The sequence below is a fragment of the Erpetoichthys calabaricus genome, chromosome 10 (genome assembly GCF_900747795.2).
Source record: "Erpetoichthys calabaricus chromosome 10, fErpCal1.3, whole genome shotgun sequence".
Classification (NCBI taxonomy): domain Eukaryota; kingdom Metazoa; phylum Chordata; class Cladistia; order Polypteriformes; family Polypteridae; genus Erpetoichthys; species Erpetoichthys calabaricus.
The window spans coordinates 76,988,210-77,005,399 of record NC_041403.2 but is presented as its reverse complement, the minus strand read 5'-3'; the positions used below and the strand labels follow the sequence as shown (position 1 = coordinate 77,005,399).

General features: G+C 35.9%; 2 protein-coding genes across 2 annotated transcripts; both read left to right on the top strand.

Annotated features, from left to right (window-relative positions):
- Positions 1-58: 58 nt before the first annotated feature.
- On the top strand, positions 59-4,088 carry LOC114659175 (cytochrome b-c1 complex subunit 6, mitochondrial). The gene is made up of 4 exons (XM_028811478.2): positions 59-222; positions 707-739; positions 1,701-1,862; positions 3,885-4,088. Exons 1-4 carry the CDS (start codon positions 181-183, stop codon positions 3,915-3,917), a joined length of 270 nt encoding a protein of 89 aa, XP_028667311.1. The 5' UTR covers positions 59-180; the 3' UTR covers positions 3,918-4,088.
- Positions 4,089-5,710: 1,622 nt separating this feature from the next.
- nsun4 (NOP2/Sun RNA methyltransferase 4) lies at positions 5,711-16,691 on the top strand. Its single transcript, XM_028811477.2, has 6 exons — positions 5,711-5,867; positions 11,043-11,434; positions 11,625-11,779; positions 12,686-12,846; positions 15,631-15,755; positions 16,396-16,691. The coding sequence occupies exons 1-6, from the start codon at positions 5,775-5,777 to the stop codon at positions 16,670-16,672; spliced, it is 1,203 nt and encodes a 400-aa protein (XP_028667310.1). The 5' UTR covers positions 5,711-5,774; the 3' UTR covers positions 16,673-16,691.
- Positions 16,692-17,190: the final 499 nt, after the last annotated feature.

Genomic DNA, 17,190 nt, shown 5'->3' with positions numbered 1-17,190 from the left:
TGACGTTCACTAACGCGTAAAATCCTCGTCAATGACGTCGGTTCCCTTTGTTGGTTGGCGCGCATGAGAAATACGTCATTTCCGTTTGGTGCATTGAAGGTCTTACAGAAGTCGTGTCGGCTGTGTCACTTGTGTTATAAGCCGTGCTAGGGATTAGGCTGTCACTTTTCTAACATCAAAATGAAGGAAGACAAAATGATTACCAATGGAGAGCCCGAAGAGGTATATGGGAATAAAAAAAATCATACCAAAATGAGTATAAGGAGACAAGTTCAAAGTCAGAGTTATGAAAATGGGTGGCAAAATATGTACACAGGCATAGGCCTAATGCATTTTGCCGGCGAGTGAATGAATTCTCGTGGAGATGAGTGTTATAATAATGGCTGTATTAGAATGAATATCGTTTTTGTTCAATGAAAAATAAGCATCACTATTTCTAATTTAAAAAATGGTTAACTCGTGTCCAAGTAGGATGTACAATACATGATGGAAATGCTTACCTGTCGAAAACTGCCTTTATTCAGCAGGTTTGTTTGTTTTGTGTGTGCATTTAGTATCGTTTCAATACGTGGATTCTAATGAAATGTCTCAAGTGCACGAATCCTGAGATAAAGGGAAAACCTACCGTCGTTTGCTATAATTGCTGCAGTATTAGAGCTGATAAGCCGAAATTAATGTAATCCTATAAGGATGTTTATTTTCTCAGGCTGAAGAAGAAGAGGAGGAGGAGGAGCTAGTAGTAAGTATTACAAGTTAACAACTAACTTAATGGAACTATTTTTTTTTCTTTTGGAAGAGGCTTGCTATACCGCCTGTCAAGAACTGGATCTGCAAGAGGTTTTAATAATATGAAGTGCAAGTTCCAAAGTATTTCTAGTTCTGCCACTAATAACATTTAGAGTATTGTATTTTAGTTTGTTTAGACTTGGCTTTTCAACCATTTTTCTGCATATTCTGTGAAACTTGGAGCGAATATTTCTTTTTACCTCAATAACCAACTGTACTTGGTTCATGGTGCATTGCCAGAAGGAGGAGGTTGGGAGCACTGATATAAGGCATTGGCGCACCCACCACAGGACGAACTACCTCAGGATACCAGATTAGGGACATTCCTTAATGGTAGATAGACACATTACACTTTTTCTCTAAGCCAAATGTGTACTAGGCCAGGCCCAGTTTAAGAACATACATCATTAATTATAGCATTATTTCCCTTCTGTCTCAAAAATATGGTTGCGTAGCACATACATTGATAATTTTACCTCTACAGCTTAAGAGAAATATGCTTATTTCATGTTAAAAATGTATTATTTTGACATGTGTAATAACCCCCAATACAACATTTTGGTAACCTCCAAAACTATTAGTAGCTTTTAATGTAAAACATAAAATCAGACATATAAAAAGATTAATACAAATTTTAGTTTATAGTTAACAAAGCAGTGTTTAATAAAATCTGGAACTTGATCATCATCATAGTGTTGAAAGGTCAGACACATGCAAGCCTCCCATACTCAAAGGGATAGCACAAATGGTAATAACACAAATATTTGTAGCTTGCAAGTAAACCAGTAGGAACTTTAAGGATAGCTTCTGCAGGTTTAAACTCTCAAAGCTACATAAATGATACACATCCCTCACTTTATTATTATTTGTATTTTGTATGTTGAGAGATTTTTCATTCTTGTCTTGCTTGTTAGGACCCAATTACCTTAATCAGAGAAAAATGTGAACAAACGGAGCATTGTGTACATACTCGTGAAAAGTTTGACCTGTGTGAGACACGAGTAAACTCCAGGTCACAGACTGCTGAAGAATGCACAGAGGAGCTTTTTGATTTTATCCATGCCAGGGACCACTGTGTAAGTATACTGTGTAATGTGTTTGTATGCAAGTGTTCAAATATTTGTAATCCTGTGGAAATGTTTTTGGTAGAAACTGGTGTTTTTTTTTTATCAAAATAAGATTCTAAATTGAAATTAAAACATAGAAAGGCATTACTAATGTTGTAAATGGTTATTAATGCTTGAAGTGACTGATTTATAATTTATTATTCATGTACAACTGTAAAGGTTCATTTTCAGCAGCCATTATTTGTAGTGTCCTCATGTAGTACTAGGATGTTGTACCATATTAGCCATTATGGATGCAATGAGAAGTCAAGCAAAATGACACCTTTTATTGGCTAACTAAAAAGATTACAATATGCAAGCTTTTGAGTCAGCCTGAAGAAGGGGCCTGAGCTGCCTCGAAAGCTTGCATATTGTAATCTTTTTAGTTAGCCAATAAAAGGTGTCATTTTGCTTGACGTCTCATAGTGTCCTAATGGTAAATTCTCTAACCTCATTCTTAAATAATCTTGTTTAAGTGCCAATTGGTTATTCGTGAAACACATGTAATTGTGTTGGCATAGCAGGAGCTTGTTGTTTTGTTCAAAAGATAAGTGGTCATCCGTTGGGTGGCAAGGTACTGGTGTTCATAAAGTTTGATTCTGGGTTCAAATTTCCCTAACAACCAAATTTCTTTGGAATTTTTTCAAGCTATTGTTGTTTTGTGAAATTCTGGTTATTCAATGCAACAGATTGCCAAGAAACTCCAGGTTTATGCAATGGCCTCCTCTACTGTTTTGAGAGGAGAAGTACATCAGCGTCTGTACTTTGAGAAGCTAACACTATATAGGTCTTCGGTTTGCTTCTTCATTTAACAGAACATGCCAAATATCAGTGTCCTTTGGCAGCAGTGAAATGACAACTCTGAGATGCAGAACTTGGAGGCAACGGTTCAAAATAAATATATATGTATATTGGTAAAACTGGAAAATTAAAAAGAAATGGTTAAAATGGGCAAAAATTTGGAAGCCCTTAGAAATCCACTTTCAGATGTCTGTGATCATTTTGCTTGTTTTAGCCTTTTTTTCACTGTTTGCAGATGACAAATTTAAAAATAATTAAGGATGATCTATCAGTGTATCTTCAGAGCACTAGGGTAATGGCTGCTTGAAATTTTCCCTTGAGGGTTGTCACAGCACTTTGTGCCAGCTCTTAGTGAGGAGCTCTGTGCAAGACCAAAGAATCTGTACTGTTGTGTTTCTGATGTGGCAGAAATAACTCTATGGCATCTAACTCTATGAAGAGGACTACGCATGTTCTTTTTTTGTGTATTGTATTTCCCCATTTTTTGACACCCATTGTATGCACAACCTTCCTGGAAGGGGGATATCTCTTTTGGGCAGGACTATATAAGAAATCTGTTCTTGTTGTTAAAGTGGAGCTTTGCCATCACAACTATAAGCCAGACATTTCAAGCAGTAAAAGCTGTCTCCAACATTAGTAAGGTCTTGGCTGTATTGTTAAGTCAGTTTAATGGTACTGGGTGAGTTAAAAACTTTTGAATGCCTAGGGTATATTTGTAATACTGTATAAAATGTGTATTTGTGTATAAAATGTGTATTTGTTTTGATTACTGATGTGAGTAGGAAAGTAATTGGGAGCAAACCTTGATGCTTTTGTAATTTTAAAATGTATTTTATTCAGGATTCATGCAGATATATTTGATTGTCAATTATATATTCTGGAACCTGCTGCTTTAGAGTAGTAGTTTTTAAATGTTCAGTTTTTGCTTCAAAGTCAAGGAAAGGGATCAAGAGTGTTTTGCAGTTTCAAATGCACTCAGTGGTGGAAATATTATTAAGCAAATACAGAGATGAAAGAGTTAAGGAAACATATACTACATGCAAGAACCATTAAGATTTAGAGAGCCTCATTATTTTGTTACTTTGTTATTTAGTTTACAGTAAGTAATGTGCTAATGTAAAATTATGATTTAAAGCAATGAAGAAATTTGTATCCAATTTACCCTTTTTTCTGTTATTTATTTACTTTAAGGTTGCACAGAAACTCTTCAGCACATTAAAGTAAAGAAAGGAGTGGTGTTGCTTGAGAATTCAGTTGCTGTACCAAAAACCATGCATGGAAAACGTAATAAAATGAAATCCAATTGGTGAAGCTGCTGTCTTGTGGAGGAGTCCTTCTGTTAGCCATTTTCAAAGCTGTTATGTGTCTTGTGAATAAAATATTTTGAAATGTGAACATGTCTCTTTCCATATTTACTTGATTTGTTAATTTATAAACTTTACTGAATGCTAATGTTTAGCACTTTCAGATAATAGACTAATATTTTAAATAGTTTGTTCTGTCATTTCACAGGCTGTCTGTTGCAATGAGACTAGTACCATACTGACATTAAGGTCTATTGCGATGTATGACAGGCCTGGTGTTGGTAGGTTACAGTATACAATTTTAATCAATAGGCACTATACAAAAGTTTTGTGGCCATAAAAATATACAAATTAGCAGTTACTAATATATTAACCATTGCAAAATCTCTCAAATATATATATATATATATATATAATATTAGAGAGAGAGAATGTTCCAGCATCACTTCCGAACAGCTGGAGCGAGTTTCATTAAACTTGGTCCACATGTTTCTCATTGGTCGACTAAAAATACTGTAGGGTGAAATCAACCCTAACTCACCCCCTTCTGGGTGTAGGGTGGGGGGTGATCTTGGGGTCTTGTATGCATGTTATCATCCAGTTGACACTCGGAACGACCACCAGAGGGCGAACAGAAGGTGACTGCCAGCATTCATTTTTGAGCACCACCGTGCCCCTGTTGCTTTTGAAATTAAATAGAGTTGGCCGGTTCCGAGCATCAACTGGATGATAACATACATACAAGACCGCAAGACAAGCACATTAGTGAGTCATCATTTTCTGTTAATTTATTTTTAAAGTTGTGTTTATTATTTTTCTCAATTAAAAAAAAAAAAACACTTTATTTTCCTCCCGGGCAACGCTGGGTATTTCAGCTATGTTAGCTAGTACTGTATAATTTACAAAACAGTGCCTACCATCATTCAGACTATGAGTGCAATATACTGTATGGTTTAATCATACATGCTAACAATATCTTTGAACGAAGAGCGTTTTAAACGTAATGTGGATCATTCAACTTGAAATCTATGCTATAAAACAATCCTTTTAACCGAAACTGTAGTGCTAGTGTCTAGAAAATGGCTGAATGTATAAATGCCTAGTAGAAGATTTCTAAAACCGCACGTATTGTGAGAAGGGTTGGTGGGTGGTTTGGACATGTCTTTAAAAACTTATGAATTTTGTATATTGTGTATGGCACGGAGCTGGTGGTCCAGTGTATATTCAGTGCCACTGAATTATTCTCACAAATATTAAACCATACTATCATGAGCTGTTACATTAATTCTAGTGGGAAATTAACTGTTATTTAAAAGTGCGTAATAGCTTGACAGTTTTCCCGTGCTTTGCAGCGGGGTTTCTTAAACTTTATTTCTCGTGACCCAATCTTGCTCTTCTTGGTGTTTTCGAGACAATCGAAAGATTTGGGTCCCAAGTGTGGAGAAATGTTGAAACAACCCACCCTAACAGAGTTCGCAAAACATACGCGAATCATTCACATTAAATACACTGGTAATTCGCGATCCAAACCCGATCTAAGAAACTGTTTTAGAGACATAGCAGATGGGGATTTACTAGCTTAACTTGTGGCGTGTTTATCAACCAAACTGGAAAATGTATAAAATAAGAATTACAGAATTAAATGTATAAAAAAGAAATACAAAATTAAAGCGATGTTTCTACAAATCTTAAACACTCGAGCCGTGTACGACTTGACTCGCCGGAACGGAGGCTCAGATTAGCGTTTCCTCACGGATTTGTTATTTAGTGTTCCAGTATGGCGCTGCTCAGCGACACGAGAGTGTTATGGAAGAATATCAGGTGTTTTACTGCACTCGTTCCCCGACGATACAGGGTTAAAAAGAAATGGGTATGAAATGTTTATAAAGATTGACATCGCCGGGGTGCAACATTAATATTGCTTACTCGATTCATGGAGTCAGTGAAGAGCGCTAAACATATATAATTGAAGGAGGTTGAGGAAGACGTGAATGTTATTTACTGCTACAGAGCGAGCATGCATTGTGATGTGTTATGTTTTCACTTGGAGATAGAATTTTGTTTGTAGATAATAGTCATCTTTACATCATCACAGTTGTAGGAGACTTTGAATGCCTGTACGAGCTCGCACGTTGTTCCCGTGGCTTTGCTGGATACGCTGATCCTTCTCCGCCTTTCAGGAGGGTTGCGACTGCAGAATGGCCCAGTGCGGGTGACTTGGTGAGCCCGGTTTGTGCCGTATTATTCGGCAGCCTCTGTCGACCGTACTCGCCTTAAGCATTTTAGCGATTGTTGTGTTTTTAACCTTTTAGGAGTTTTTACATCTCGTTAGTTTGGTGTGGACATAACGGGACCGACAACCTGTGGACCCAGCATAATGAGCCGAGGTTTAAAATGGAGCACTAAATACATTAAAAAGGTAAAAAATTCAAATACACACATGGGTACAATTGTGAAACAGTTCGCATTAAAACTCGCACGATTACTTGCTCAACCCGTGCAACTGTGGCACCTAATTCGAACTAACAGCTTCTTACACGTCAAACTGGACAGCAGTTAACTATGTTTATATATAAAACAAACAGGCGTATATTCACTTTTGATATGGTCGGTCTCAACTTATACAGACGTGGCAAAAAACGAATAATAGTGCCCTGTTAACCAACGACCAAATCTCCCTAAATCTTACATCACGCACACGCGAACTTTGACATATGATGTAAATTTTAATGATGCATTCCAAAATTTACATTTTAACTAGATATTTACAATAATTAAGAGAGTAGATATGTGATTTGAGATAAACTAAATTGAGGTTAAGTTGGTGGAAACTGGAGAGTAAATACACTCATCATCAAAACTGTTTACCCTTAGGGGAGCTTGTCTCTTTTGTACACTCATCTATTTGAAACATGTCTTTTTCATACCAGGCGCAGTAGTACATAATTTTAAAGTATATTCTAGTTGTTTGATAATAGGTATTTTGTTGATAGAGCTGTGTTGGGTAAATAAACTGAATAGTTATGGAAAATGTAGAGGTGCGCAAACACTAATGTTGTCAATCCTCCATGATGTTTGATGTTTGAAAGAAGTCTAAAATGTGCTTATGGGATGTTCATTGATCTGTTAAGTTCACTGAAAGTTTGCAGTGTGAAGCGCAACCAACTAACTGGACATTGAAACAAAGCAGCAAATCATCTGCAGGTATGGGACAAAGCAAACAGACTATGAGTGTGAAACCGCCTTTAGAGAGAGCCAAAAACAGCAGAGGCATTTGTAGAACAAGTCCATGTTATCGGAAATGGATCGCCAGTCTATGATTCCACTCCAACATCCCCCCCCCCCCCCCCCCCCCCCCCCCCCCCCCCAAATTCCTGTTCAGACCTAGTCTAGATTATTCCAAGGTTTTAATTCACCCAATTCCAGTGCTTATTTATAAGTTCAGGACAACAAACACAGTTTAACAGCTTTATTATACTGAGCAGATAGCTCATGTTATATAATTTATACAACAGTAATTTGCATTGGGATCATTAGCATGCTTTTCTTGAACCGCTGGCCACTGCAGAAAAGATCATAGCCTTATACACGTTCTGCATTCAGTTTCCAATCACAAATGCTAAAGGTGTAAATGAATGAGCATCATCATTATGTCTGTTTAATGTTGTAGCCAACCAAGGTAGCCCAAAACCTAACACCAGGTCTAAATACAGTAGAAATAGAGTATTAACTCAAAAAACAGGTGTCCTGCCTTACAGAAGCTTCTGGCTTATACTGAAAAACTGATCTTTCAGGATACCCAAAAATCCTTATTACTGACCGTGCGTTCGGCTAACACAACTGAGCTGGTTTAATATTCATGTGCACCCTGCAGTGTTTGGACCCCTGGACCGGTTCAGGGATATGCTGCTTTGCAGTAAGGAAACTGTGGAAGATTGTGGGTTCGCTTCCCGGTTCCTCCCTGTTTGGATAGCGCTTTGAGTACTGAGAAAAGCGCTATATAAATGTAATGAATTATTATTATTATGTCTGTGCATGTTATTTTATTAACTGCGTAAATTTAGCCTAACTGGGAATATAATCCATCTAGCAACACTAAAAATTACCAGTTTCCAAAGTGATAATTTTATTGAAATGTGCATTCAGTAAAAACAAATGCTTGTACTCTATAACTGTACCCCACCTCCACCATTAGTAGTTTATCAATGAGTTTATTTTAAAAAAATTAAAAAAAGCTTTTTGCGATCCTAGCTTTTATAACTCAAGATTTGTACCTGTTTCTTCCTTTTTTGAATAATTTTAGCTCCCATCATTTAGTGCAATTCAAAGGTCTTAATTACTTTTTTAAATGCACAATGGTCTCAATGGTCTTGAGACCATTAATGTTTTAAGCGTATAGTGTGTATTGCTGGTAAGAGTGCATGCTGCATGATGTTTGCAAAATATTTTTTCATCTTTAGTGGCAATCATTTTGTGTTCATTTTTAATTTTGATTTCATACATTTTTGAAAGACAGCATATTGTAACTTGGAGTAACTGGCAGTACTGTGTCACATTTGTGATTCAGCAGGCCATCACTTTTGTAGTACTGTGTACTGTACTGTATTGTATGTATCATGTTTGTGATTCAGATACACTGTAATTGGTGTAAGGAGAAATCTGTTCCATTATCTTAACAGTGCATAATATTCAACAATATTTTTCTGAGAAGAGGTCATTTGTTAAGTGTGACTTGGACAGGGCAGAAAGATACAGGCGACAGAGGCTGACAAACTGGGAGTCGTTTATTCTCCAAAAATGTAACAATTATATATATATTAAAGAAAACAAAGAAGAACAAGAGTACAATACATTTTTAAAAATCTGCCCATTTTTGCCTGATCACATAATAGTTCAAAAATAAGGAGGTGGTAAGATAATTATCACTTTCTTTTCAGCAAGGTAAGCATTTTTTTTTCATCTCTTCAAATGTGGCCTCCACCATTCAACCTGTCAAAAACTGCTCTGTAACCCTAACCTAAGCTTTCATATTGTGACTCTTTGGAAGAGTTCCAACAACCAGAATATAAGCTCTTGAACAGGTTTTTCATTCCTGCCATGAGGATGTTTTTAGTCAGTTTGTACAAGAAGTAATAAATTAAATGTCATATACTGTATAACATTCTTTCAGTCCTTCCCATTTATTAGTAATTTTCAAAAGGGTTTTCTAACATCGAGGGCCCCTCTGATAACAGCCCAGTTATCAGAGTAGGCTCTTCATCATACGTAGTATGACTGGGTCCTTTCACAGTGGAATTGTTTCCTTTCAGTTAACTGGAAGTAAACTGTCTCTCTTTTCTGGACCATTTGTTTTATAATAAGAAAAAAATCACCTAACTGAAATTAACAGTGCGCCATTACCCCTACTGGGAGAGGCTACTGCTTTATGGTAAATGGCTCATTTTGTGTCCTTTCACTAATGCTGCTAGTCCCCTCCTGGAAAGAAGATGAAAATGCTTTCAGGCATTGCTCCAAATGAACCTGGATCCATTTTCACGAGGAGGTGGACTGAACCGTGACAATATGCAAGTGCAATAAATCCCAGAAACATGGTATTTCCGTAGTAAGTTGTAAGTCAATACCATAGTTTTTTTCCCCTCAGAAGACATACTTCCCAGAAGCCCCTGGGAATATCACAAGTCTAGGTAGCCAGTCATACTTCTGAATGGTCAGGGTTCTAGGACAACCTTGTTAAGAACATCAGCAGTCCCTCTTTTTGTGGGAAATGCATGTTGTACCCTGGGCTGGTTTCAGGAACCCTCTGCTTTAGCTGTTCCAGTACTTCCTTCCAAATCTGTTGCATGCAGCAGTGCCAGTGTTGCTGTGTCTTCTCTGTAGCTTGATGAGTAGGATTTCAAAGAATGCATGGATTGTTTCTTTTACCATTCCATTTTCTGCACCCTTTTAGTTAAGTTACAGGGTTGTGGTTGGATAGAGCCTACCTTGGCAGTACTGGGTGCAAGGAAGTCACTGATGCTAGCAGTTCAGCATAGTGCACACCTGCTGAAATTCTAATTTTGGGTCACCTTAAAGCTGCCAGTTACCTTAACATGCATGTCTTTTAATATATGGGAGAAATGTGCAAAGAGAATGAACACAGTTCACACATGACCATTATATGGGGATTCAAACTCCAGTGAGGCAGCTGATCAAACCTTCATCATGCTCACTAGATGTTTTTTTATAATAAAAGCAAGTAAACCCTGCAACATTCACATACCAGAACTTAAAAGCCATACAATAGACAATACAAAGGTCAAAATTATTTGTCATAAGTCATTCTAAAGGTTAACCTTGAAATACATTTCTGCCTTAAGTTAAGTAGAAACATTTGAACACACTTTCCAGACAATCAGTGTTTGATTTAATGTGCTTCAGTAACAAAATGAAGATCTGTAATTGAAGACATCAAGCTAATTGTTTAGTTTTGTTTGATTTAGTTTACATTAATACATCTGTTAGATGTTAGTTATCTAAAATTAACGTTTATTTGTAAATTACACTTACTTTTCACTTTTATAGTATTTCTAAGGATAGTTTTTGTTGTCTTGGAACAAATTTGTGATATTTCATAAAGAGATGAAACCATATGTTAAGGCTTGTGGCTGATGTTTTGTTTATGCCTTTCATTCTGTATGTGAGTAGAGAAAAGCCAAGCAAAATGACACCTTTTATTGGCTAACTAAAAAGATTACAATATGCAAGCTTTCAAGGCAACTCAGGCCCCTTCTTCAGGCAAGATGTCAAGATGACATCTTGCCTGAAGAAGGGGCCTGAGTTGCCTTGAAAGCTTGCATATTGTAATCTTTTTAGTTAGCCAATAAAAGGTGTCATTTTGCTTGGCTTTTCTCTACATTCATAATGGCTAACACGGTACAACACCCTAGTACTACATTCTGTATGTGATATAGCTATAATCAAGTAAAATTATGTTGTCTATTAAATGGTAAAGAATCAAGTTAATATAGGGTTATGCTTAAATAGTTATTTCTTTTATTTTCTTTAGGCAGCAACTCTCCCTAAAATCTCCTCTTCAAAGCGAGCGCTACAGAATTTTGATGTAAATTATAGTACACAGTTTGGAGAGAGTTGGCCTATAATTCGAGCTAGCTTGCTCTCTGAGCAGAAGTATGGAGCCCTCGTTAATAATTTTTCTTTGGGAACTACAGACCTACAAGGAGCTAGTGATTTTATATATGAAGGTGTTATGAAGACCCTGGATACAAACAATAGGGATAATCAAGTATCAAATGTGCATCCTACACAGGCAGCTGGAATGTCTGAAAGTGTGAATTCAGCATCAGAAATGGAAGCAGTTATGTTATCCTTTGGCATAAGTCCCAACATTAAGTGTTTTACATTTCCTAAAGGTGACATTTCTCGATTTAAGCCTGCCAGGTAAGATGTTTGTTACACAATAAGACAAATATTTATGAATAAATTAATTTTGTAGTCAAGAGATATTTTCTCTTAATATATCATGTTCTGTTTTGTCCAAATTTGCATAATTTAAAAATTTGTAGTTTTTTTTTTACAGAATGCTTTTATTATGACTATTTTTCAGTAGTTTCATTCTTAATCAAATTAGGCAAGACAGTTTTGGGATTCTTGAATATTATTTATTGGATGCAGCTTCAGTTCTTCCAGTTTTGGCTCTTGACGTGAGGCCAGGAAATGTCGTTCTTGATCTATGTGCAGCACCTGGTGGAAAGACTCTGGCTCTTCTTCAGACCCAGGCATGCTGTGAGTATATTGTAGGAGGTTTTATGTTTCTTGCTGTTATTTTGTGTTTATTTATTTTTAAATCTCTAGAAATTCTACAAATACTAGAAGTCAGTAGTGTTAATTGTAAATTAAATGTAGGAAAATGCTTCTTGATGTTTACACAGTGTTTGACTTTGTATATATGATTATTTGTTTGCTTTGGCAAGAAATGAGAAATTATAGTTTTCATTCTTAGACGTAATGTGTATCCTGTGAAACTGTCTTATGGTTTTGATTGTTTTTGCTGTGTGATTTGCATGGAAGCTAGGCAAGGTCTGAGAAAAACTTATCAAAATGCCCATTTCAAGTGTCTAATGTACTGTTCCCTGTTTTTTCTTAAGTTAAACACAATTATTTAGCAGTTATTTTTAATGCATACTTTCACTTATCATTAAAAAGTAAACTGTTAGACAGGAATGCAGTTTATAATTGTAATAAAAAATAAGTGGTCATGAAGTGGGTTTTGTAGTGACCAATCTGAAGGATTATTGTTTAAGCAGCAAACAATCAATGTCTAAATACAAAAAATAAGTGAATCATTTAATCATTTTTAATATTCAACTATAAGTGTTTCTGAAGATCTTGAGAGGCCTTTTTAATTTCTATGCTTTTATTTACACACATGCTGATTTCTAAAAATAATGTTTGTGTTAAAAACCCATCTATAAAGAATTAAACCTGTATGCCTTTTAAAAATAAATATACAGTATGTACAAAAAGTATATAATCAGAAACTGTCAATTTAGAGTTTCATAAAACTATCCTACTTTAATCATTGATGTTCTAACCTAAATTTCTGCATTTAGTTACATTTAATTAAATGATGTATAATATTTGGAATCATTGCAACAAATCTTGACAATTTCATGCAACACTTTACATCAGGGAAGCTTGCAGTGAATGATTCTTCTGTGTCTCGCACCGATCGGCTCAAAAGAGTGTTGCAAAGCTACTTACCTAGGGAACATTACATCAAGGAGAACATTAGAATCACCTCATTTGATGGTAGGAAGTGGGGTGATCTGGAAAGCAGAACGTTTGATAGGGTAAGTTTACCGTTGTATCTGTTTTGTTTGAATTTCAGTGTTTTGGAGAAGGCATTAAGGCTGAATTGGTATGCTCAATATTTTCTTTTAATTAGTCCATTTTGTTTTCTAAACCTATATTTTCTAGTATAGGGTCACAGGGTGTCAGCACATATTTTGGCAACATTAGATGTAAGGAACTTGCTCTAAATGTGATTCCACACTCTTACAAAGTTATTTTAGATTCAACTAAACTAAGCATCATGTCTTTGAGATGTGGAAGGAATCTGGGGAAAGAACAAATAAACTCCAAAATTGGAGATAAAGGCTCGGATCAAAGGAGAAACAACTATGCCAGAATGTGGGCTCTAGAATTGTTTGTTTTGTAAAAGTTTTATTTATTCATTTGCGTAACTTGATTTAAGAAATACTCTATTCAAAAATTATATATTTTTTGTATATTACCTCATTCAGTTTGTAGTCATGGCTAAGAAAAAAAATCCAATCTCCTGTTTATGCAGAGTGGACACCAAAATGTTTACGATATAATACAAGCCATTGATGACGAATGCTGAACAATAGCAAGCGATGTGAAACTCGTCCTGGCAAAAAGAAAAAAATCTCACATTACTCATGTCACATAACCCATATGTCAGTTATCTAGTTGTATACTCAAAGCATGCAAAACACATTCATTTTTTGCTAAAATAATTGTTAAATAGATACTTCTGGAAAAATCATCGTAAATAGAAAATGCATGTCCCCTTGGAATTGTCATTTTGAATTCAAGACAGGACTCTTGACCAAACAATAAGGGAGAGAGACGCATCTTCAGCTCAGAAAGGCAATCCCAAGGGGACATGAAAACATGAGATTAAACTTTTTTCTTGTCTATCACTGCAAAATACATGGGGTAAGTAGCCTATGAAATTGTAATTTTTGGGTGTTATATTCCTTTAATTCAATTACAGTGTGTTAGAGATTTAGAGCCTATGCAGACTGCGCTGACCTTTAGGCAGAAACCATCCCCAGACGTGGAGTTTTTTACCACCACAGGGCACATAGATTAATAAAGTTTATCTAATCTAATCTAATTTATACATAGAAACATTCACTCACATTGGGCCAAAGTACAGCTGCCAGTCAACTTAACACATATGTGTGAAATGGTAAAGAAAGACAGGGGTAACTAGACAAAATCCATGCAGACATGGGGAAAATATGCAATCCCTTTAACAGGCTAGAATTTTTGTTCTGTAGTTCCTGAGTCATAGATTTGGATTTGGGCTTAGTGTCTGTTTTTTGAATTAGTATATTCTCCCTGTACTTGTAAGAATGTTATCCTATGGTCCAAAAACACATTGATATTCCTCTTTTGGGAGTTTGTGGCTGTACTGTTTATAAACAAGTTCCACCATGTGCCTGTTGGCTTAACTTCATAACATGAAAAGACTTGAGCAAGTTTGCATAAATAATGAATGGGTTAAAAAATGTATTTTGTTACCCCAAGAAACATGTCTACTTATGTCACTGTGTCATTCTAGTTAATAGAGCAAACAACATCCATATGAGAGAAGTGTTTTAGTTTAATTCCCGATTGTATTTAATGGTACAGGTTGAGCATCCGTAATATGAAATGCCCCAAAATCTGAACCAGAAACCGCTGTTGTTCGTTTACAACAATAGTGCTGAAGTGGATGTAAGCTGAAAGACTTGGCAGCTATGTTTGAAAAAAATATGAATGGTAAAATATGCATTCAAAGTAAACAGTGTGTTACACCCCATCAAAAGGAGGTGAAAAGTACTTCCATTAAAAGACTTGATAATGAAGAGCCACAGAAGATACAGAGTTAATTATTCAAAACACCGGAATCAGCAAATGTGCCTAATGACACCAGTAAAAGGACAGACGAGGCTGCACAGCATCCACATTCTGACTGCACATCTAAATGAATGACTAACGAAAGTTAACATTACCATCTAATTGGAAATGCAAACATGTCATTCCAGAATATAGCTGCAGCGTTTTAACATGCAGTATATCCATAGTCCACAATGCTTATATAAACTCTTATTTGCTGTTGCTGTGAGATATAGTGATGCAATAGTCAAAATGACAGAAAGCTATTGTAGTAGACAGAAGCACTTCTCAAATGCTGGTGCCAAGATGCTGCAGTGTCTGCATGTGTATCTGTCTCTACTGTAGCTACATCTCATTACAATGTAAAAAATTAATCATTAAGCATCAGTTAACTTGTGCTGCTGAGATCCTGAATTGATATCAGCTATTTTTTGTTGTTTCCTCACAGTGTGAAGTATTTTGCTTAGTTTTTTTTGCTTTCTCCCTGAAACCCTGGTGGTTTAAAGTGCACAGACTGAAGTAACAGAGGGTGGGTGTTTTAGGAAGATGCAAATATTCCAGAATCTAAAAATATCCGAAATACTTCCGATCCCAGGCATTTCAGATTAGGGATGCCCAACCTGTACCTGTTTCAGGCTTAACTTGTGCTTAATACACCTGGGTATACTGGTCATCACCTTGAAATAGAGGAAATACACTAATAATCACCATGTTTTGCTAAAGAAAAAGTTCCAAGGCCTGTATTTTTGCAATTACACATATTAATTACTTGTGTTTTAAAATACAAATATTTGTTTTTTCCGTTATATTCAATATTTCAGTTTTTTTATGCAGAATACTAAGATGTGATAATGAAAATGTAATTTTTGACTTACCCAAACGTGTTGCCTGCTATTTCTTAATATCCTGATTGTTACAGTCTTGGTCTTCTGATATTTGCATAGGTACTTGTGGATGTTCCATGCACAACAGACAGACATTCACTACTAGAGGATGAAAATAATATTTTTGCAAAACACAGGGCTAAAGAACGGGAAATGTTGCCAATCTTGCAGATGCAACTTCTGTTGTAAGTGATATTGCTCAGTTATTCACCACCCCTCTATTAAAAGAGTATGTTGTATACTAAACATGCAGTAGGGAAATTTATACAGTATTTACTTAGACATGTGACATATCATAATTTTTACCTGAATCAAAATAAAGTTGGTAATTAAAACACCCATTTTTGAATTCAAGTACAGGCTATTTTGTTTGTTTTAGCATCATTAATATGAGTGTCTTAAATGCCAGTAGACTATGTATATGAGTCAGTGAGTTTGTTACTTCCCTTTAGTGATAGTGTATGGCTATTAAATCAAAACTAATCGAAATATTTGAGGCAAATGCAACATTTTTAGGATTACAAAACATGTAGTATTATAAGATAAATCAATGTGATGAGATAAAGGGGGGGTGGTCTTCACCCTCAAAGATTTTAAATTTAAATTTTGGTGGGTGGAACAAGGGTTGTTCACTTTTAAAAGTTCTAGCTCCAGAATTCACATTGCCGCCAGTCTCAACTCTTATTATGACATTGTGCCTTCACTTTAAACATTGCTGTAGCATGATACTGGATATCAAACAGGCTGTCTGCATACTTTGTGTTGCCAATCACTGAAATATTTCAGGGAAGTTAACGTGCCAATATTATTCTTCTTTTGTCCTAGGGCAGGAATCCAGGCAACAAAGCAAGGAGGGGAGGTTGTTTATTCTACTTGTACTCTTTCACAATTTCAGAACGAGTGTGTGGTGGAACAAGCAATTCAGATAGCAGAAGAGGAGCTTGGACGGAAAATTCAGATTGTAGATTTATCACTCATTGCACAACTGTTTAGGAACACTTTTTATTTTGCTCAAGATGTCAAACTGGGGGAGCTTGTGGTTCCACAACTCAGTGCAAACTTTGGACCCATGTATTTTTGTAAAATGCGCTGTTTGAATTAAATTTGTCATTATTTTTGAATCGAAGCACTTTATTGTAATGTGTATGTATTCTATTGTAATATCTTCACTGAGTTTTCATGTGCACATTGTATAAGAAGAGGGCTGAATAATAAATAGAAAACTTCTCACAAGAAAGTAATTTCTGCTTACCACATGCAGTAAAACATTGATCTATTAACTGGGGGGGGGGGGGGGGGGGTCTATATTTGGACATAGTTCATGATTTGGTGACACAGTCTGACAATTCTGGTAAATGCATAGATGATTTGTAAATCTACCTGTGATCGCTTTTGCATAATTCTAAATTCAAAACTGACCATGTTATTATTGTTTTCAAACTCATTCTTTTTTATCATCATCAGTCTGGCCTAGTCCTGTTTGTCGTGTGTCATGCAGGTCATGATTGCATGCTTGACCCCAGTTCATTTGTTGCCATCACTACAGTAGAAAATGAAACATTCATCTCTATAGTGGAAAAAAGTGTCAGTTGCTTTTAGGCCAATGCATCAGGCTTAAAA

Excerpts from the sequence above, each read along its gene's own strand:
- LOC114659175 (XM_028811478.2), top strand. The coding sequence starts at position 181 with ATGAAGGAAGACAAAATGATTACCAATGGAGAGCCCGAAGAG. Across the intron at positions 740-1,700 it reads AGGAGGAGGAGGAGCTAGTA|GACCCAATTACCTTAATCAG; the intron begins GTAAGTATTACA and ends CTTGCTTGTTAG. Across the intron at positions 1,863-3,884 it reads TCCATGCCAGGGACCACTGT|GTTGCACAGAAACTCTTCAG; the intron begins GTAAGTATACTG and ends ATTTACTTTAAG.
- nsun4 (XM_028811477.2), top strand. The coding sequence starts at position 5,775 with ATGGCGCTGCTCAGCGACACGAGAGTGTTATGGAAGAATATCAGGTGT. Across the intron at positions 11,435-11,624 it reads TCTCGATTTAAGCCTGCCAG|GCAAGACAGTTTTGGGATTC; the intron begins GTAAGATGTTTG and ends TAATCAAATTAG. Across the intron at positions 15,756-16,395 it reads TTGCAGATGCAACTTCTGTT|GGCAGGAATCCAGGCAACAA; the intron begins GTAAGTGATATT and ends CTTTTGTCCTAG.